At 49.7% G+C, this 21,458-nt stretch overlaps 1 protein-coding gene across 10 annotated transcripts in view; it reads left to right on the forward strand.

The window, feature by feature from the left end:
- COL19A1 (collagen type XIX alpha 1 chain) overlaps positions 1 to 21,458 on the forward strand; it is a 209,810-nt gene that overhangs the window by 85,565 nt on the left and 102,787 nt on the right. For 9 of the 10 annotated variants that reach the window (XM_064164142.1, XM_064164145.1, XM_064164147.1 and 6 more), the window contains 2 exons: positions 6,940 to 6,984; positions 13,642 to 13,695. In XM_064164142.1, coding sequence (XP_064020212.1) covers positions 6,940 to 6,984; positions 13,642 to 13,695 — 99 coding nt within the window. The remainder of the gene's footprint in view (positions 1 to 6,939; positions 6,985 to 13,641; positions 13,696 to 21,458) is intronic. The other variant, XM_064164148.1, reaches the window with a different exon arrangement.

Here is a 21,458-nt window from a genome sequence, read left to right on the forward strand (position 1 = left end):
CACTGGCACAGGTTTCCCAGGCAGGCTGAGGAGCACAGAAGCACAGAATGGGATCTTTGATCCCATTCTGTGCTTCTGTGCTCCTCAGCCTGCCTGGAGGTGTTCAAAGCCAGATTGGATGAGACCTTGAGCAACCTGTTCTAATGGGATGTGTCTCTGGCTATGACAGGGGTGTTGGAACTGGCTGAGCTTTGAGGTCCCTTCCAACCTAAACCATTCAATGCTTCTATGACATATAATTGGTGTGGGAGGCAAAGCTGTGGCCCTGCTGGTGGCTGTGGGCTGGCTCTGTGCATGCTCCTTGGGGGAGGATGCTGCAGGAGCCCTCTGCCCGTGCGCTGTCGAACATTCCGCTCCGTTGCTGCCTTGCTAAAAATAGTTGTCCTGCTTTTCAACCACTGGGCTGTTAGATTAGTGCAAGGGTCTGGCATGCTCAGGGTGATGGAAGGCACATTCCCATAAATTAGCAAAACAGTGAGTAGTGTTTGGCCACACTAATTTTCTTTCTATTAAGATGAGTTTCCTTGTTAGTAACCCCGGGGTGCCAGGGCTTTTCTCTAAATCAAGCTCCTGGCAGTGCCCCAGTGCCTTTTGAAAGGCTTGGGTGGAGAAACCTCTGACTGCTTCTTGCTGCTTTTGTATTGGGTTTTGCTTTCTGCTTTGTTTTTTTTTCCTTTGTTTTGTGTATTTTTTTTCTTTTATTAGTTTTGCAGAACCATAGAATCAGTCAGGGTTGGATGGTGACTCCACCACCTCCCTGGGCAGCCTGTGCCAATGCCTGAACACTCCACTCAGAAGGACATTTTTCCTGATACCCACCCTCAGCCTGCTCTCATGCAATTTCAGGCCATTTCCTCTCCTTCTATCACCTGATGCTAGGAGAAGAGACCATAGAATCAGTCAGGGCTGGAAGGGACCACAAGGATCAGCCAGTTCCAAGCCCCCTGCCATGGGCAGAGACACCTCACACTAGATCAGGCAGCTCACAGCCTCATCCAGCCTGGCCTTAAACTCCTCCAGGGATGAGGCTTCCACCACCTCCCTGGGCAACCCCTTCCAGGCTCTCACCACCCTCATGCTCAACAACTTCTTCCTAACATCCAATCTGAATCTGCCCATTTCCATCTTTGTTCTATTCCCCCCGCTCCTATCACTCACTGACAGCCTAAAGAGTCCCTCCCCAGCTTTCTCATAGCCCTCTTAAGATACTGAAATCATAGAATGGTCTGGGTTGGAAGGGACCTCCAAAGGTCATCCAGTCCAACTTCCTCTGCAGTCAGCAGGGACATCCTCAGCTAGGTGAAAAGGGATAAGTATACCCCAATGTGAAGCATAAAATCAAAGATGTATAGAATGGCTCAGGTTGGAAGGGACCTCAGACATCATCTACTCCAATCTCCCTGCCAAGGGCAGGGACACCTCACACTAGATCAGGCTGCCCAGAGCCTCATCCAGCCTGGCCTTAAACTCCTCCAGGGATGAGGCTTCCACCACCTCCCTGGGCAACCCATTCCAGGGTTTTATTACCTTCATGCTGAAGAACATCCTCCTAACATCCAGGCTGAATCTGCCCATTTCCAGCTTTGTTCCATCCCCCCCAGTCCTGTCACTACCTGACAGCCTAAAAAGTCCCTCCCCAGCTTTCTTGTAGAACCCCATCTGCAAGATGCTTTAAGTGTTCTGCAGCAATCATTTCACTTTCCCAGCCTTGCAGAGAGGATCTCACGAGGTCCCAGCACTTTTGCCACTATAAATCATCTTAATGCCTAAAATACTCCACATAGCAAACCACATTCCAAGGGATTGATACAAGTTGCTCTCAACTTTTAGGGTTTTGGTTTCTTTTCTCTAGTGATTAGATAATGTGATGCCTAATTAATTTTTGGCACTGCATTGTTTGTGGTGCAAGTAACCACTGAACTTAAGAAAGTTCATCCTTTTGTCTTGGCATACAAGTTCACATATTTGTGTACTAAGATAACCTCTCTCTTTCATCTTGTTTTCCTTTGGCTCACAGCACTGAGTTGGGTGGGAGGCTTGATTGCTTGAGGGAAGGATGGCTCTGCAAGAGGTCTGGACAGGCTGGAGTGATGGGCTGAGGTCAGCTGCATGAGGATCAACAAGACCAAGTGCTGGGTGCTGCACTTGGGGCACAGCAACCCCATGCAATACTCTAGGCTCAGGACAGAGTGGCTGCAAAGTTGCCTGGGGGTTGACAGCTGGGCTGAAGATGAGCCAGCAGTGTGCCCAGGTGGATCAGGAATAGTGTGGCCAGCAGAAGCAGGGAAGTGAATGTGCCCCTGTGCTGGGCACTGGTGAGGCTGCATCTCAAATCCTGGGTTCAGTTTTGGGCCTCTCATCCCAAGAAAGACATTGAGGTGCTGGAGTATGTCCAGAGAAGGTGCTGGGGAAGGGGCTGAAGAGAGTCATGTGAGGAGTAGCTGAGAGAACTGGGTTGCTTAGCCTGGAGAAAAGGAGGCTGAGAGGAGACCTCATTGCTCTCTACAGCTCCCTGAAAGGAGGCTGGAGTGAGGTGAGGAGTTCATAGAATCATAGAATCAGTCAGGCTGGGAGAGACCTCCAAGCTCATCCAGTCCAACCTAGCACCCAGCCCTGGCCACTCAACTAGGTTGGGCTCTTCTCCCTGCTCCCTAGTAAGTGACAGGGTAAGAGGAAATGGCTTCAAGCTTCACCAGGGGAGCTTTAGGTTGGAGATTAGGAAAACAGCCTTTTGCTGCAGGAGTGGTCAGACACTGGCACAGGCTGCCCAGGGAGCTGGTGGAGTCACCCTCCCTGGAGGTGTTCACACAAGCTGTGGGCATGGCACTTCAGGCCACGGCTTCGGGCGCATGATGGTCTTAGTTTGAGGGCTCAATGCCTGTAGAGGTCTTTTCCAACTGAAATAATTCCATGATTCTGTGGCTCTTATTTAGGGGGAGGGAAATAGCAAAACAAGCAAGTGAAGGTGTAGAAATAGCTGCAAATGCATTGTCAGCAAGTTGCTGAGAGCACAGCTGCAGAGCATCTTACTCTGGCTGGAAAACATTTCAGGCTCAACTGCATTTCTAAGCTGCTGCAGTGCAAGTGCAGACTGCACAATCAGTTTGAAATGTGTGCTCATGGCACTGTGGGATGTGGTTTAATGTCCATGGTGGTGTTAGGCTGAAGGTTAGATTTGATGATCTTAGAGGTCTTTCCCAACCAAAACAACTCTGTGATTTATGACTACATTAGGAAGCATAATGACAAATACACTGCAAGTCAGAGCAGCCACAGCATGAACGATCCGAGATGGAGCAAGGAGCAGGGTTGATGCAGGAGGCTATTTCTGCATTGTTATGCTGAAGGGATAATCACAGGATCAGAGGATGTGATGGTTTGGAAGGGGCCTCTGGAGGTCTTCCAGTTCAAGCCCCGTGCCAGAGCAGGACTATACAATCCAGCTCAGGTCACACAGCATCACATCTAGACAGGGCTGGAAAGGCTCCAGAGAAGGAGACTCCACAATCTCTCTCTGGGCAGCCTGTGCCAGGGCTTTGGGACTCTTGCAGTACAGAAGTTCTTCCTCTTGTTGAGGTGGAACCTCCTGTGCTGCAGTTTCCATCCCTTGCCCCTTGTGCTATCCCAGGGCACAAATGAGCAGAGCCTGTCCCTGTCCCTGCCTTCCTGACCCCAGCCCTCAGCTGTTGATAGACATTGCTCAGATCCCCTCTCAGCCTTCTCCTCTGCAGACTAAGCAGCCCCAGGGCTCTCAGCCTTTCCTCCTCAGGCAGTGCTCCAGTCCCTGTAGCATCCTTGTAGCCCTCCCTTGGACTCTTTCCAGCAGATCCCTGTCCCTCTTGAGCTGGGGAGCCCAGAGCTGGGAAAGCATCTAGGGCTTGTCTCCCCAAAACCAAACCCCAGCAGTGAGTGTGGAGTGTTTTGGGTCGTTTTTCCTGCTTTGCAGTGACTCAGTGCAGCAGGGAAGATGAAATATTGTCTGGTACCTATTAGCTTGTGAAGAACTTTTCTGAATTCACACTGTAAATGTGGAGAAAATGAAGGGCTGAGGATTCCTTGTGCTGATTAATTGGAAGTTTTCTCCAGCATGCTAGCATCTATTTTTACAGAGGAGAGCTGGAAGGAAGATGTTGGAAACTGTGCCACGAGTGGAGTGGAGAAAAATGCCCTTTTAACAAGCTATTTTAGACTGCATTTTTAATGGCTGTGTGTCGTGAGTGCTCTGTATTTATTTGCTTAATTACTTGTACCATTTTGATGAGTAATTGGCCTTTTATTGGCTCTCTCTGTTGTTGAGAGATTGGAGGTGTTGGGGTTTTATTTCTTAGTTCTTTTTGTGTGTGTGTGTCTGTGAGACATTTGTCTTCTGCTTGGCTGGGAATTAAACAAGTGAGCTTTCCAAGCTGTCTTTTGTTGCTGAATTCTGGCTTGGCTGGAAAACTGAATTAGCTGATGTGCAAGTTACTGGGGCAAACTTCTGTCAGGCAATTGAGAGCCAGGAATGCCATGGAGACATAGGAGCTGACTGATGGACCAGCAACACTGCTGAGAAGGACCTGGAGATAGACATGAGGCTGAATGATGAGCTGAAAGTGTTCTCCCACAGGGAATAAAGTGAACCACATCTTGGACTGTGTTGTTAGTCTTCAGAAGAGGAGGATGAGGGAAGACCTCATAGGATCATAGAACAACCTCAGAATCACAGAACAACCTCATGAATCATAGAGCAAGCTTACAGATTCTTAGAACCTCATAGAATCGTAGGACAACCTTATGGAGTCACAGAACAACCTCATAGAGTCATAGAACAACCTCATAGAGTCATAGAACAACTTCATAGAGTCATGGAACATCCTTATAGCATCATAGAACAACCTCATAGAATCATAGAACAACCTTTAGTCAAAGTCAACCTCATAGAACAAGCTCATAGAGTCATAGAACAAGCTCATAGAGTCATAGAACAAGCTCATAGAGTCATAGAACACCCTCATAGAATCATAGAGCACCCTGGGCTGAAAGGGATTTTCAGCCTGGGAGGGACTTGGATATTAGGGAAAAAATCTTCACAGTGAGGGTTGCCAAGCATTGGAACAGGCTGCCCAGGGAGGTGATGGAGTCACCATCCCTGAAGCTAACTTAAAGGACACATGGATGTGGTGGTGAGGGAAGTGGTTTAGTGCTGGTGGCTTGGGACTGTGAGCTCTGGGCAAGGGTTGGACTTTGTGTTCTCTAAACCATTCTATGATTCTATCTCAAAAGTCTCTTCCAAAGTTGACAGTTCTGTGGTGAAAGCTTCAGCTGGCACATCAGGGGGAAGTATTTTCCCCTCTTTGCTTGGTGATGCTGCCTCTGGTGTGCTGGGTCATATCTGAGAAGTCTTCCCCCCTCACTTCTGCAAGACATGTTGAAGCACCAGCCAGGACCCAGCAGAGAGGTAGTGTGTGTTCAGGAGCCTGCAAAACAAGAGCTTTGAGGAGAGTGTCAAGGAGCTAAGCTTGCTGAGCCTGGCAAAGAGGAGGCCAAGGAGCAATAGAGCCTGTCCTGCAAGCCTAAGGACTTTCAAGGACAGCTTCCTCAAATGCCAAGTGCAGCCCAGGCTGATGAGTTGAGTAAGCAGGGCAGAAGGCCAGCATGGATGAACAAGGAGCTCCTGCCTGAGCTCAGATGCAAATGAAGCAGGTGAACAGTGAAAGCAGGGGTGAGCCACCCAGCAGGAATACAGAAACACTGCCAGAGCATATGGTGGTGGAGTTAGAAAACCACAGACTCATCTGGAGTCCTGAGGGACTCAAAGGGCAGCAGCAAGAACAGCAAGAGCAAGGCTGAAGGAAGCACTGCCCCAAGGCCAAGAGGAGCTGGTGCCCTTTTGGCCTTGGCTTAAACCAGTCAAGTTTGCCTTCAGGTCCCTTAAACCTCCTCACAGAATGTGTGAGAAGGGAGCATTGCCTGCTGAAGGGGAAGGGAGTGTTGAGGAGCAGTTAAGCTGCTTGGACATCAATGAACAGCTCACAATTCTTAAAGCCAAGAAGATCCCTCAGGCTGAATGGGAGGAATGATTGGTTGGTGCCAACTGACAGGAGCCTGGAGAGCTGGCTCGGGGGTTGGTGGGGTTCCATCCCTCTTTGGGCGGGAGATAACCAACATCCCATTGATCCCTTCTGCTTTAAGCCCCTAAGGAGCAGTCAGTGAAATAACACTGCTTTAAAGAATGACAGCAGAGAGCTTGGCACTCAGGGAAGGTTTGCCAGTGACACCAAGCTGTGTGCTGCACTGGGCTCGCCCCAGGGCAGGGGTGGCAGACAGAAAGCCCTTGATGGGCTTCACAAGTGAGGCAGTGCCAACTGCCCGAGGTTCAACAAGTCCTGAGTGCAGGGTCTTGCAGCTGGCATGAGCTAGCCCCAGGCACAGATCCAGGCTGAGTATGGAGTGGGTGAGAGCGGCCCGAGGAGGCCACAAAGATGCTGCTAGGGCTGGAGCAGCTCTGCTGTGAGCACAGGCTGAGGCAGCTGGGGGGGTGCAGCCTGCAGAGGAGAAGGCTCCAGGGGCACCTCAGAGCTGCCTGCAGTGCCTGAAGGGATCCTGCAGGAAGGCTGCAGAGGGACTTGTGCTGAGGGGCTCTAAGCCAGGCCAAGGGCAATGGTTTGGAGCTGAGGCAGAGCAGGCTGAGAGTGGAGCTGAGGCAGAAGTTATTGAGTGTGAGGGTGGTGAGAGCCTGGCACAGGCTGCCCAGGGAGGCTGTGGATGATCCTCTCTGGGAGTGTTTAAGCCCAGGTTGGATGAAGCCTTGAGCATCTGAATCTAGCTGAGAGGTGTCCCTGGGCAGGGTGGGGAGGTTGGAGGAGATGACCTCTAAGGTCCCTTCCAACCTGAGCTATTCTAGGATGCTCTGAAGAGTGTTTGTGGTTGAGATTGATGTTTGACTGCTTTGTGTTGCAGGGTGAACCTGGCTTTGCAGGCAGTAAAGGTGAAGAAGGGGAAAAGGTAAAACGATTCTGTGCATGTTAATGACAGTTTCAGTTTAACAATAAGGTCAGCCAAGTAGAACTTGGTTCTGAAGGTCTCCCTTAATTCTTTCATGGATGAAGTTCTTCCTTTTTGCCATGGAAATTAGCCCTGAAATGGTGACATCCTGAAAGAGAGGAAACTTCCATGCCCATTAATCAGGGCCTGCAGTAGAAAGATTTCTTTTGGTTAAGATGTAATCATCAAATGAAACCCAAATTTAATCATCAAATTTCTGATCAGATCATCATATTTAACCATCAAATTTACCAGAAGCATAACCACAAGACTCCAGTAGTATTTTCTGGTGGTTTATTTCTATGGTAACTAGGAAAAGTTTGTTTCTCCAGCATGAAATGTGTGATGAGATGAAGTGTAGGCATTTATGGCACTTGATTGTGGCTTTGGTACCTTACAAAAGCATTGATGTGCTGCTCCTGGCTACTAAATGCTGTGAACACTTCTGTCCTAAGAGCATCAGTTTAAGGCAAAAGCAAAATGTAATGTTTGCCACATCTGAAAGGAGGTTGGAGTGAAGTGGGGGCTGGGCTCTTCTCTCTAGTATCAGCTGAGAGAAAAGGAGGCTAAGGGGAGACCTTCTGGTTCTTTACAACTCCCTGAAATGAGGTTGTAGCTGGGCTGGGGTTGGTCTCTTAGTAACAAGTGATAGAACAGGAGGAAATGGCCTGAAATTGTGGCAGGGGAGGATTAGACTGGAGATGAGGAAAAGTTTCTTTGCTACAAGAGTGGTCAGGGACTAGCACAGGCTGCCCAGGGAGGTGGTGGAGTCCCCATGCCTGGAGGTGTTCAAGAAACCTGTAGCCATGGCACTGTGGGACGGGATTTAGTGGCCATGGTGGTGCTGGATGGATGGTTGGACTCAGTGATCTAACTTGGAAGGCTTTGCCAACCCAAATAGTTCTGTACCTGAAGGGAGGCTGCAGCCAGGTGGGGTTGGTCTCTTCTGCCAGGCAATCAGCAACAGAATGAGGGGGGACAGTCTCAGGTTGTGTCAGGGCAGGAGCAGGAGCAGTGTGGCCAGCAGGACAAGGGAGGTTATTCTGCCCTTGTACTCAGAACTGCTCAGGCCACACCTTGAGTGCAGCCTGCAGCAGAGGAGGCTCAGGGCAGAGCTCATTGCTGTCTACAACTACCTGAAGGGAGGCTGTAGCCAGGTGGGGTTGGGCTCTGCTGGCAGGCACCCAGCAACAGAATGAGGGGACACAGCCTCAAGCTGTGCCAGGGGAGGTTCAGGCTGGCTGTTAGGAGGAAGTTGTTGTCAGAGAGAGTGATTGGCATTGGAATGGGCTGCCCAGGGAGGTGGTGGAGTTGCTGTCCCTGGAGGTCAGTCGTGGTTCAATCAGTCATAGAATCAAGCAGGTTGGAAGAGAGCTCCAAGCTCGTCCAGCCCAACCTAGCACCCAGCCCCATCCAGTCAACCAGACCATGGCACTAAGTGCCTTTATGGAAGTTTTTTGGGTTGCCCAGGGAGGTGGTGGAGTCCCTGGAGGTGCTGAAGCCAAGCCTGGCTGGAGCACTTAGTGCCATGGTCTGGTTGATTGGCCAGGGCTGGGTGCTAGGTTGGGCTGGCTGAGCTTGGAGCTCTCTGCCAACCTGCCTGATTCTATGATTCTAAGTATTCCAGTAACCAGGAAGGAAGATGTATGAGAAATGAAAAGCAGCATCCATAGCAACTAACATTTGGAATGTGAAGCTTCAGCCTCTAAAAAAACACAAACCCACTTGTTAGACTTGAGTTTTTCTAAGTCCACCAGCAGCTCTTATTTCCTTGTGGCATCCTTATGCAGCAGTTCTGAAAGGCTTCTGGATTGGGTATTTTTCCCCCTATTTTTTTTCCTCCTCCTGCATAATTACTCTGCAGCTGTGCTGTGCTCCCCTTCAGTTTTATGAATAAATTGTGTTTGGACCCAGGCTCTTGGTTCCAGTTGCTGCTGCCACTCTCTCTGCTTCCCCTCCCTTATGTTAAGGCAGAGATAAAATAACCCAACCAGAGCTAAGTGCATTTGTGCTGTGTGGAAGCTGAGTCAGCACAGTCGCTGAGCCTGGAGGTGATTAAGAGGAGGCTGGATGAGGCACTTAGTGCCAGGGGTTAGTTAATTAGAAGGTGTTAGGTGCTAGGTTGTACTTGCTGATCTCAAAGGTCTTTTCCAACCTGGTTAATTCTGTGGTTCTGTGTTGCTAAAGCAGGAAAAGTTTCTGTGCAGCCATTAGGAAATTGGTTTTAATTTTAACACTGTTATTTATCATGGAAGTAATTTCCTCTTCCAGCCATCTGCGCTTTTTATCTCAGTTACAGAGAGAGGAATAAACTGTGGCAAGGCTTCTTTCATCACCACACAGCAGAGGAGATTGTCTGTAAGGGTTGTAACCATTCTCTGTTGATAGCACAAAAATGATGCCAGGTGTTGCTCACACTGACTCCTCATTCCATAAGCACAGAGAACAGCAAGGCAATTCCTCCCTCACCATCTATCCTTGTGTGGTTTTAATGCCCACCTAATACAAGGCAGTAATGCTCTGGAAGAGTTTGCTCAGAGTGCTTATGCAGCCTCTTGCAAGATTAGCCCTCAGCAACCAGACCTGAGCCCAGAGTTGCTCCCTGCTTTGAGCAGGAGATTGGACTAGACACCTCCTGAGGTCATGGGCAGCCTCAATTATTGGCATCTCCAAGGCTGTGTTTAGCTTTGGGCCTCACACAACAGAGACAGAGAAGGGCAACAAAGCTGGAGAAGGGTCTAGAGAACAGGGCTGTGGAGGAGCAGCTGAGGGAGCTGAGGGTGCTCTGCTTGGAGAAAAGGAGGCTGAGGAGCCCTGGCTAAGCAACCAGACCATGGCACTAAGTGCCCCAGCCAGGCTTGGCTTCAACACCTCCAGCCACACAGACTCCACCACCTCCCTGGGCAGCCCATTCCAGTGCCAATCACTCTCTCTGACAACAGCTTCCTCCTAACATCCAGCCTAGACCTGTCCTGGCACAGCTTCAGGCTGTGTCCCCTTGTTCTCTTGCTGGCTGCCTGGCAGCAGAGCCCAACCCCAGCTGGCTACAGCCTCCCTGCAGGCAGCTGCAGGCAGCAATGAGCTCTGCCCTGAGCCTCCTCTGCTGCAGGCTGCACACCCCCAGCTCCCTCAGCCTCTCCTCATAGGGCTGTGCTCCAGGCCCCTCCTCAGCCTTGCTGCCCTGCTCTGGGCACCTTCCAGCACCTCAACATCTCTCTTGAATCGAGAGGCCCAGAGCTGGCCACAGATGAGGCAGTGTGAGCCCAGGGGCACTCGTAGCCACTTGATCCTTGACCTCACTGTCACTTTTTGGGTGGGTGTTTCTCAGGACAATGATGTAACTACAGAAGTTGAATCCATTTGACTAAGGGGAAAACGTAGAGTAAAACTCTGCTGTCACTCATTCATTGCTCCCAAAGCTTCATCCTTTTGGGTTTAGGTTTTGGGGGTGTTCTTTTATGTCTTGGTTGTGCTTTTGCCTGTGTATACAGACGAGAGGAGTGAAAGGCTGGGGCCTGTCCAGCCTAAGTGTAGAACAAGTTGTCACTTTCTTCTAAATGCAGGATGTTCTTCGTGTATATATTTACTGCTCTGTGCAGCAGGGTTTGAGTTAGCCCAGGAAGCAGAGGGGTTGAGTTATCCCAGGAAGCAGGGCTTCCTCTGTTTCCTCCAGCAGAAAATTCCTAATAGATCTTAGTGTCAAGAAGATTTCCTGGAGCTTCAACATTTTCTGCTCCATGCTATCACACCTAATGAAAGACTCTTGTCTGTCTGTCTGTCTGCTCAGAGTGCTATAAGCTTCCAGCCTGGCCCCAGGTGGAGCTCTTTATGTCACAGGCTTCAATGCGCTTTTCTTAAGTAAGCATAAAGTTAAGAGGGAAAATCCTTTCTAAGGTGCTAGGATGAAGTTAGTCAGCATCTAATCTCCCTGATATTTTGGTGTCTGTACCATAATTCTCAGAGATGAGGACAGCTCAAGGAGTGGGAAAACAGCACCTGAGATTCTTTGCTTCTGTGATCTGATCTACTTGAAAAATAGAGTCATAGAATCAAGCAGGTTGGAAGAGACCTCCAAGCTCATCCAGTCCAACCTAGCACCCAGCCCTGGCTGACCAACCAGGCTCTAAGTGCACACTACTGGCTCACGCTGAGCTTCTCATCCACCAGCACCCCCAAGTTCTCCAGGGCTGCTCTCAAGCCAGGCATTGCCCAGCCTGTATCAGTGCCTGGGGTTGTCCTGAGTCAGATGCAGGACCCTGCCTCTGGTCTTAGAATCACAGAATCCAGCAGGCTGAAAGAGACTTCCAAGCTCACCCAGGTCCTTTTGGATGACTTCCTGTCCCTCTAAGCTGTATTTGATTTAGGGGGAGCTGTCTTGGGTTGAAAGGGAGCTGTTTTGGGTTGAGGAGAAGCTGTTTGGGGTTTAGAGGGAGCTATGTTGGGTTTTGAAGTAGCAGTCTTGGGTTGAGAGGGAGCTGTTTTGGGTTGTGAGGGAGCTGTCTTGGATTTATATCAACATCACCACTCTTCTTGGTGCCACCTGCAAATCTGCTGCTGATTATCAGGGATTATCCTGAGTTTCTGTAGTATTTACCTTGACCTGGCAATCTTCCTACTGTTTAACTCTTTTGCCCTTTGAAGTAGGCTTAATTCAAGCTACCTGGTGGGAATAATCTCCAGCCTCTGCTAAGTGTTGAAGTGTGCCTGGGAATTACATGGGGAAATGCTAATTAGACTCTGTGAAATATCTGGAAGAGACCTTCACAGCTGGGTTCTATCAGTTTGGTAACGCAGATCAGCAAGTTCCAGGTCCCAGGCTGTATCACTCTTTAATTTACTTACACATAGCCATTTGGTCAGATTAAAGGTTCATCAGGCTCAGCATCTGCCTTCTAATGAGAGCCTGAAGTGGTGCCTGGGGGAAAGCACCAGGACAGGGCAAGCAAGTGCACTGCTGCTCCTCATGTACTCTTCCAGCCTCCAGTTGTGTGAGGCTGCAGTCTCAGCCAGATGTGCTTGCAGTGCATTTGGGGTGCATTCAGTGGCTTTCTCTCCCCTTAGTGAGGGAGGTTTGCCTTTGGCTTTATAGAAACTTGGAGCATCTGCAGTATCCTGTGGTGAGGAACTGTGTTGCTTCTCTTGGAGTTTGCAGAACCACTTCCTGATGTTTATTTGGAACCTGCTCTCTCTGAGAAAAGCCTGGATGAGGCACTTAGTGCCGTGGTCTGGTTGATTGGGCAGGGCTGGGTGCTAGGTTGGACTGGATGAGTCCACCTGGATGTGTTCCTGTGCCACATGTTCCAGGTGAATCAGCTCTAGCAGGGGGAGCTGGACTGGCTGATCTCCAGAGATCACTTCCAAGCCCTGCCAGTCTGTGATCCTGTGAACTAGTGAAGCTGTCATGTGCATGGGGTCGTTAAAATCACAGTTTGCTGCTGCTAATTTGTTACTGAGGCTTCAGCTCTTTGGGCAAGCTCCTACAAACTCATTTTGCAAACCCAGTTACTGGATGCAAAGGCCTCTGCCCTGGCCAGGGGATGAATAGCTCTGAATCGAGGCTGTGTCACAAATGGAATTAGCTGAAGGATCTCAGTTCAATACCATTTACTTAACAAAGTTATGAGGATGATGCTGACCTGATAAATAAGTTCTGCTCTGATAAATGTAGTCCCCTGGAGATACTGGACGTTCAGTACAGGGCTGACTGCTGTCTTTGGTTAATCTGAAGAGCTTGGGCTTGGTAGTCCTCATGCTTTCCTCAGAATTAGGTCACTCCTTTAATTGAAGTGCAGCTGAATTGTTAATAGCTGCACTGGAAACAGTTTCTAGTGGGGGCCTTTAAATAAGTGCTGAAGTTATAAGGTATAAAGAGAACGTCCAGAGAAGGGCCACGAGGATGAAGAGAGGGCTGGAACTGCTCTGCTATGAGGAGAGACTGAGGGAGTTGGGGCTGTGCAGTCTGGAGAGAAGGCTCCCAGGAGACCTCATTGTGGCCCTCCAGAATCTGAAGTGGGCTACAAGAAAGCTGGGGAGGGACTTTTTAGGCTGTCAGGTAGTGTTGGGCTTGGGGGGGGGTAATGGATCCAAGCCAGAGGAAGGCAGATTGAGATTAGACCTTAGGAAGAAGTTGTTCAGCATGAGGATGGTGAGAGCCTGGCACAGGTTGCCCAGGGAGGTGCTGGAAGCCTCCTCCCTGGATGTTTTTAAGGCCAGGCTGGATGTGGCTCTGTGCTACCTGATCTAGTGTGAGCTGTCCCTGCCCATGGGAAATTCTTTTAGTCACAGAGTCACAGAATGGGTTGGGTTAGAGGGAACCTTAAAGATCTTCCAGTTCCAGCCCCCCTGCCATGGGAAGGGAAACAGCTTCCATGAGACCTCATCCAACCTGGCCTTGAACACCTTCAGGGAGGGGACATCCCCAACCTGATCTAGTGTGTAGTGTCCCTACCCATGGCATGGGGATTGGAACTGGATGATCCTTGAGGTCCCTTCCAGCCCTGGCAGTTCTGTGATTCTGTGCATGCAGAACAAACCAGCAACTTAATGTATCCTTCCTGGTGAGAGGTGTCATGGGGTAGTGTTTGTCTTGTCTAACAAAATGCATCTTTATTCTTTCAGGGTGAAAAAGGAGAGAAAGGAGACCCAGGACCTGAAGGCACTCATGGAAGAGAGGTAAACAGAATGATGTGCAAGGCCAGGTTCACTGTGGCCTTGGACTACCAAGTCTAGTTGAGAGGTGTCCCTGCCCATGGCAGGGGGTTGGAGTAGATGATCCTTGAGATCCCTTCCGACCTGAGCCATTCTGTCATTCTGTGAAGTCACAAGCGTTTGAGGGGTGCAACAATGAAATCTGAGTCAAAATTTCTCTTTTCTTCTCTGCTGGCTTGCACTGCCTGCTTAGTTACTTGGTTTGGTTCATATCTTGGGCAGAGCATGAGCCAGTGTCTCAAAGTACTGGCTAATCCTGATCAGTGTGTTCACATCTGGGCTTCAGCTGTGCCTATTGGTGCAGAAACTCCCAGTAATTGATCTTACTTTTGCCTAATTCTTTGGGCTGAGGTTGTGGCTTTGGGATGAAGTTGTGAGTTTAGGGCTGAGGTTGTGGCTTCAGGCTGAGGTTGTGAGTTTAGGCTGAGGTTGATGGGTTGAGTTGAGGTTGTGGGGTTGGGCTGAGGTTGTGGGTTTGGGCTGAGGTTGTGGGTTTGGGCTGAGGTTGTGGATTTGGGCTGAGATTGTGGGGTTAGGATGAGGTTGTGGGGTTGGGCTGAGGTCGTGAGTTTGAGCTGAGGTTTTGGGATTGGGCAGAGGTTGTGGGGTTGGGTTGAGGTTGTGGATTTGGATCGAGGTTGTGGGTTTAGGTTGAGGTTGTGGATTTGGGCTGAGATTGTGGAGTTGAGCTGAGGTTGTGGAGTTGGGCTGAGGTTGTGGGGTTGGGCTGAGGTTGTGGGGTTGGGCTGAGGTTGTGGGGTTGGGCTGAGGTTGTGAGGTTGGGCTGAGGTTGTGGGCTGAGGTTGTGGGGTTGGGCTGAGGTCGTGGGGTTGGGCTGAGGTTGTGGGGTTAGGTTGTGGAGTTGGGCTGAGGTTGTGGGTTTGTGTTGAGGTCGTGGGTTTAAGCTGAGGTTGTGGTTGGGGCTGAGGCTGTGTAGCTCAGGGCTGAGGCTGTCCTGTTAATTTAAGTCTCCCTTTGAATTTATTTTTGTATGCCTTAAGCCAGGATGAGAGAATGCAGAGTCAGCATAATGACAATAACAAGTAGTGATCATGTTGGTAATTACAATGATGATGAGGAGGATGTTAATAATATTACTACTACTACAACAAATTAAGCCAGCAGTTTACTGTGTCTCCCTCCTCTGTCTCCTCCCTGACCTAGCTAGGCATCAGCTTGAGCTGGTGTTTTAATGCAGGATGCTCTTGCCCCTCTATTTGCACCAGGAGCATCTCAGAGGGATTTGAACCTCCCTGGCCAAATTGTGTGAGCAATGGCTGTCATGAGAGCTGGTATCCCAGACAGAGAGCTTGGAGACACCATTCAGCAAAGCTTTTTTAGGCCACTTTCCCAGCAGGGTGAAAGGTTCAGCGTTTGACACAGAAATGCCAAGAGACCCTAGCTGGGTCCGCTGAAAAGGCAGTAAAAGAGGCTGGGTGATGCTGACACTTTTCCTGTCCCCAGGCACCCCAAAAATAGGTTTCTTTTTTTAGTTGATTGCCATTTAATGCTATTTAGGACTGAATGGTGTCTCTCCTCCCCATGAAAACATCCCCTGTGCACCGAGTGAAACTCCCTTTAGGTATTCCAAGAGGTATCCTCTCGTAGCCTGCCTGTCTGCAAAGGTGAACTGTATACTGCCGCCACGCATACATTCATGCTGACAGCATGGAAAGAACACATCTGTGCTTCTCTCCATAGCTCTGGGGACATTTCTGTGTTGGCCTTGCCACCATCTCCTTTACTGCCTGGGATCTGGTTCCATAAAGCTTTTAGGAAGAGTAAGGAATACCAAGTGTCTGCTGAGCTCCAGCGCGTATCTGGCGGAGGGAGGCTGAGCAAGTGTGAAATATCGAACCTTTCTCTTTGGAAATGTTTGCTCAACTGCTGGCATGTGCCAAGGAATGGCAAATTCTCCTCGTAGGAACCCTCATGCAAACATCTTGGAAGTAAAACTGCACTGTGGTATTATTTGAAACATCCTCCCCAGGATAATTCCTTGTTAGCAGCACTTCCAGCAGATGCTTTGCATTCGGTTATCAGTGTGCGTGGAGATGCCAGTCACCAAGCTGAAATGTAAAGGACCAGGTGTCACTGGCTCTTGGGTGCTGTCAGTGTCCCTCTAAGTTGTCCCACCCACAGAGGTGGATCATCTGATATCTCTGAAGTTTGGGTAGTGCTGGCTGATAGGTTGGACTGGATGATCTTGGAGGTCTCTTCCAACCTGGTTGATTCTGTGATTAATATCCTATGAGGAGAGACTGAGGCATTGAGGCTGTTCAGTCTGGAGAGGAGAAGGCTCCCAGGTTGACCTTATTGTGGCCTTGCAGTATCAAGAAAGCTGGGGAGGGACTTTTTAGGCTGCCAGGTAGTGACAGGACTGGGGGGAATGGCACAAAGCTGGAAATGGGGAGATTCAGCCTGGATGTTAGGAAGAAGTTGTTCAGCATGAGGGTGGGGAGAGCCTGGAAGGGGTTGCCCAGGAGAGTGGTGGAAGCCTCATCCCTGGAGGTGTTTAAAGCCAGGCTGGATGAGCCTGTGGGCAGCCTGATCTAGTTTGAGATGTCCCTGCAGGGGGTTGGAACTGGCTGATCCTTGTGGTGCCTTCCAACCCTGCCTGATTCTGTGATTCTGTGGTTATGTGATTTTGTGGTTGTGATCTGCTTCCCTGGCTGTAATCTGCTGCCCTGCAGAAAGAAAGACAGAAGACACTTCGAGCTGCTGCTCTCAGCTGCTGGCAGCTGTTGCCTCTGCCTGGTGGACTGAGGGTTTCTTTAGCCACAAGTGGAGCACTTGAAAATGATGACTGAGCATTTTATCCTGCACAAAGGGTAGAAGACTATTAGAATTCATTTTGATCAGAACCACAGCACCATGCAGGCTGGCAAAGCCCCTCAGGATCACCAAGTCCAACCTAGAACCCTACTCTACAAGATTCACCTTAAACCATAGCCCTGAGCACCACATCCAAACCTCCCTGAAACACAGCCAGTGTGGGAGACTCCACCACCTCCCTGGGTAGCCCATTCCAGTGCCAATCACTCTCTCTGCCAACAACTTCCTCCTAACAACCAGCTTAGACCTCCCCTGGCACATCTCGAGGCTGTGTCCCTGCCCATGGCAGGGGGCTTGAAACCAGACGATCTTGAAGGTGCCTTCCAACTGCACCCATTCTATAGCTCTACGACTGACTGTTGCTGCTCAGTGCAGGGTGGTTGGACCAGGTGATCTTTGAAGGTCCCTACCAACCTGTGATTGCTGACTGGGCCAAACCTTCTCCCTGACAATCATGTTTGGATGCAGGAACTGGGAATATATTTAACTGCTCCCTGTTTATCACTCCAGGAATCTGAGCCAAGATCTACAGTGCCACATCCCAGCCTGGGACATTATTCAATCTCCATCTGACACCATTGAATGCTTACTATAAATACCAGTTCTGTGCTCACCATTGTCTGGAGCTTCTTAAGGAGCAGTTATAAATAACTTCATGTGTTTACTAATGCAGTCCATGAGTAGCTCCATTCACTACCAGTGTTGTCCTCCTGTGCTGTGTGCTTGTGTTCCAGCTGTGAGCAGGTATTGCCCCACGTGCTAGCAGCAGCCAGAATGGTTGAGTAGTGCCTCTGGGTTATCTCTTGAGACTGTTTTAGCTTCTTTAACCTCTTTATTTTGTAACCTAACATTAGTAATGCTCTCATTTGGATTGCCTTAGCAAGTGGAGCTTTGCAGACACGGTGGTGTCTGAAGGCAGTCCTGGCAAGTGCAGTTCCTTCTCCATTCCACTCCTGTTCCATATGGAATAATGACAATTTTTCCAGACAGGTATTCATTAAATTGTCTGTGGAGTAAGATCTCCTGAGAGGAGATTTTTGACCCCTCACTATGAGATAGAAATGGTGAAAGAAGGACAACAAAGCTGATAAAGGAGGTCTAGAGAACAAGCCTCATGAGGAGGTACCTGAAGTTGGTTAGCCTGGAGAAGAGGAAGCTGAGGGGAGGTCATCTTGCTCTCCACAGCTCCCAGAAAGGAGGCTGAAGGAAGGTGTGTGTTGGTCTCTTCTCCCTAGTAACAAGTGATAGGATCACAGAGTCACAGAATTAGCCAGGTTGGAAGAGACCTTCAGGCTAATGGAGGCCAGTCTGTCACCTAACCCTTCTAATTAACTAACCCACAGCATTAGGTGCCTCATGCAACCTCCTCTTAACACCTCCAGGGATGGGGACTCCACCTCCTCCCTGGGCAGCCCATTCCAGTGCCAGTCATTCTCTCTGACAACAACTTCCTCCTAACATCCAGCCTAGACCTGCCCTGCCACAGCTTGAGGCTGTGTCCCCTTGTTCTTTGCTGGGTGCCTGGCAGCAGAGCCCAACCCCACCTGGCTACAGCCTCCCTGCAGGCAGCTGCAGACAGCAATGAGCTCTGCCCTGAGCCTCCTCTGCTGCAGGCTGCACACCCCCAGCTCCCTCAGCCTCTCCTCACAGGGCTGTGCTCCAGGCCCCTCCCCAGCCTTGCTGCCCTTCTCCAAACACCTTCCAGCACCTCAACAGCTCTCTGCAATTCAGGAGCCCAGAACTGGACACAGGACTGACTCCTACCATCTGTGAATCTGTGAGTCAGAAGCTGCTGGTTTAATTTAGCTCCTCAGGCTGCTCTTGGAGAAAGTGCATGGCACAGTTTTCTCAGACCTCTGCGAACTTTTAGGGTCTCTTAGGTCAGAACTCATCAAGTAAAGCATTAGGGCACAAGAATGATGTTTTCCTTGGATGGAGCACTTCATTTCCCCAATGTTCCTGGATTCTAGAGTGTTCTAATTGATAATTGAATGCCAAAGTAACAATTCAGTTATTTGGGAACTCTCTTTTCAGACTTCTCTGCTCAAATTCGTGTCTGTTATTCTGGCAAAGATTTTGTGTGGGGGTGAGAGGTTAATGAGGCTCTCAGGCACTTCCCAGCTGTGGCTAAGGCAGTAATTGATGGCAGCTGAGAAGAGGCTGTGGCCCTGCCTTCTGACACCACGGGGAGGTTTGTGCTGTGCTCTACAGCTGTCTCTTCATCTCAGTAACCTCTCTTTAACAAGCTGTTAAACAGGACCGTGGCTCTCCATGCCCTTGGTCTCTCTGGTCTCCAATCCATAGGGAATTCCCTCAGTCCAGTTGAAAGAGGCCAATGGAAGGCCACAAAGCTGATGATATTTAAAGGGGGCTGGGGCTGGACTCTTCTCAGTGGTGGGCAGTGATAGGCCAAGGGGCAATGGGAACAAACAAGAGCACAGGAGATCTAGGGTGGGGTGTCCCTGCCCATGGCAGGAGGGTTGGAACTGTCTGATCCTTGTGGTCCCTTCCAACCCTGACTGATTCTATGATCTATTCTATAACTTAAGGAAAAGCTTTTTGACTTTGAGGGTACCCAAGCACTGGAGCAGACTTTCTAACCCCTGCTGGACACACTCCTGTGCAACCTGTTCTAGGTGAGCCTGCTTTAGCAGGGCAGGGTTAGGAGTAGATGATCTCCAGAGGTCCCTGCCAAGCCTTACTGCTCTGTAAGCCTTACAAACTGGCAGCCATGTAAGAGTTTCCCATTAGGGTTTCCTTTTCTTACCCTAGATTTATTTGGGCTTCTGTGTTTGCTCCCAGATCAGCTCATTGTCAGCTCTTTGCAGTGAGGGTGGTGAGACACTGGCACAGGTTGCCCAGGGAGGTTGTGGAGCACAGAAGCAAAGAATGGGATCTTTGATCCCATTCTTTGCTTCTGTGCTCCACAACCTCCCTGGGGGTGTTCAAGGCCAGGTTGGATGAAGTCTTGAACTACCTGTTCTAGGGGGAGGTGTCCCTGCATTGGAACTGGCTGAGCTTTGAGGTCCCTTCCAACCTAAACCATTCTATCATTCTACTGCTGCAAGTCTCCCTCAAACACCCCTGGCCTGCCATTCATATCCCCCTGCCTGAGCTGCAGAGGCTTTTATCCCCACTCCTGGCAGCTAGTTGGAGAGATATCTGCTCATTACACCCTTACAACACCCCTGTGTGTCCTTTAAGCCCAGCTGAACCTCACAGTGGCAAGGTTAAAAGCAACAGAGGAGCCTGCAAGAAAAGCTCATTTCCAGAGGTAGACTCCTTTAAATTGCAGGATGCTTTCTCCACCCTGTGCAAGCACAGACTCACTTTTCCCTCTTCATAAGTCCCTGTAGGGTGTTTGGAAGTGCTCACAGAGTTGTCTACATGGCTGAAGTCATTGCTGCTTAGATGATACCCTAGGGGATAGGTTTCCTTTGTAGTGTGGTTCCTGAGACACTGCAGGTGTATGGGATGTGATTTTCAGCACAAGTAGCAAGCTGTGCTACTCACCATGAGAGTGATGAGACCTTGGAATGGGTTTCTATGGGAGTTGGCACTGTTCAGTCTGGAGAGGAGAAGACTCCCAGGTGACCTTATTGTGGCCTTGCAGAATCTGAAGGGGGCTACAAGAAAGCTGAGGAGGGAGTTTTTAGGCTGCTAGGTAGTGATAGGACTGGGGGGAATGGAACCAAGCTAGAAATGGGTAGATTCAGCCTGGATGTTAGGAAGAAGTTGTTCAGCATGAGGGTGGTGAGAGCCTGGAAGGGGTTGCCCAGGCAGGTGTTGGAAGCCTCCTCCCTGGAGGTGTTTAAGGCCAGGCTGGATGAGGCTGTGGGCAGCCTGATCTAGTGTGAGGTGTCCCTGCCCATGGCATGGGGGTTGGAACTGGCTGCTCCTTGTGGTCCCTTCCAACCCTGCCTGATTCTATCATTCTGGGATTCTGTGGTTCTGTGCTTTTATGATCCTCTGATTCTGTTGTCACAGCCAAAGCACAAGCCCAGCCTGGGGAAATGGTATCTATTTACTTTAAACACCACCACCAATATACCAACCATGTAATGGGTGGGTGAAGACCAGAGTGAGGGTGAGTAGTGATCACAGAATCACAGAATGCTCTGGGTTGGAAGAGACCTTCAAAGCTCATCCAGTCCAACCCCCCCTGCACTCAGCAGGGACATCCTCAGCTAGATCAGGTTGCCCACGGCCCTGTTGAGCTTACCTTGAGTATCTCCAGGGAAGAAGGGCAACCTATTGCAGTGTTCCACCACCCTCCTGATGCAGAACTTGTTCCTCACATCCAATCTCCATCTGCTCTGCTCTAGTTTGAAGCCACTGCCCCTTGTTCTGCCACTGCAGACCTTTGTATCACACCCTTGCTGTAAGAAACTTCCCACATGAGGAGGAGAGCTTGCAGTGCTCGTGTTTCATGCAGCCTTTCAGCAGGAGGAGAAAAAATGCAGTGGATGGAGGTAATAGTAAATAACATGTTAAAAACCAAGCACACTTCTTTTTTTGGCTTGGTTTATTTCCCCATCTGCCTATTGCATTTCTCAAGTTCAAACAGCAAAACTCCTTCTGATTTAACTCTTACGTACTTGGCAAGCCCAATAAAGGACAAATCAGAGCTAAATCAGGGGTATTTACAACAAGCACAGGCTGAATCCAAAGTGGGTGCTTAAATGCTCACATGGTTGTAAATGCTGCTCCTTCCAGATGGTGAATTAATGTCAATGTAGCAGGAAGGGGAGTTGCACAAATAGGCAGGATTTAGAACGCTCACTCATTCCCTGTTTCTGTCCCCACCAAGGCACAGATGTTACTTAGCATTTGCTTGCCAGTTGTCCCCATCCTTCCACTTACTGCCAACTGAGGAGGAGAGTTTGCAGGGG

This window comes from Pogoniulus pusillus, chromosome 25, assembly GCF_015220805.1.
Source record: "Pogoniulus pusillus isolate bPogPus1 chromosome 25, bPogPus1.pri, whole genome shotgun sequence".
Taxonomy (NCBI): Eukaryota; Metazoa; Chordata; class Aves; order Piciformes; family Lybiidae; genus Pogoniulus; species Pogoniulus pusillus.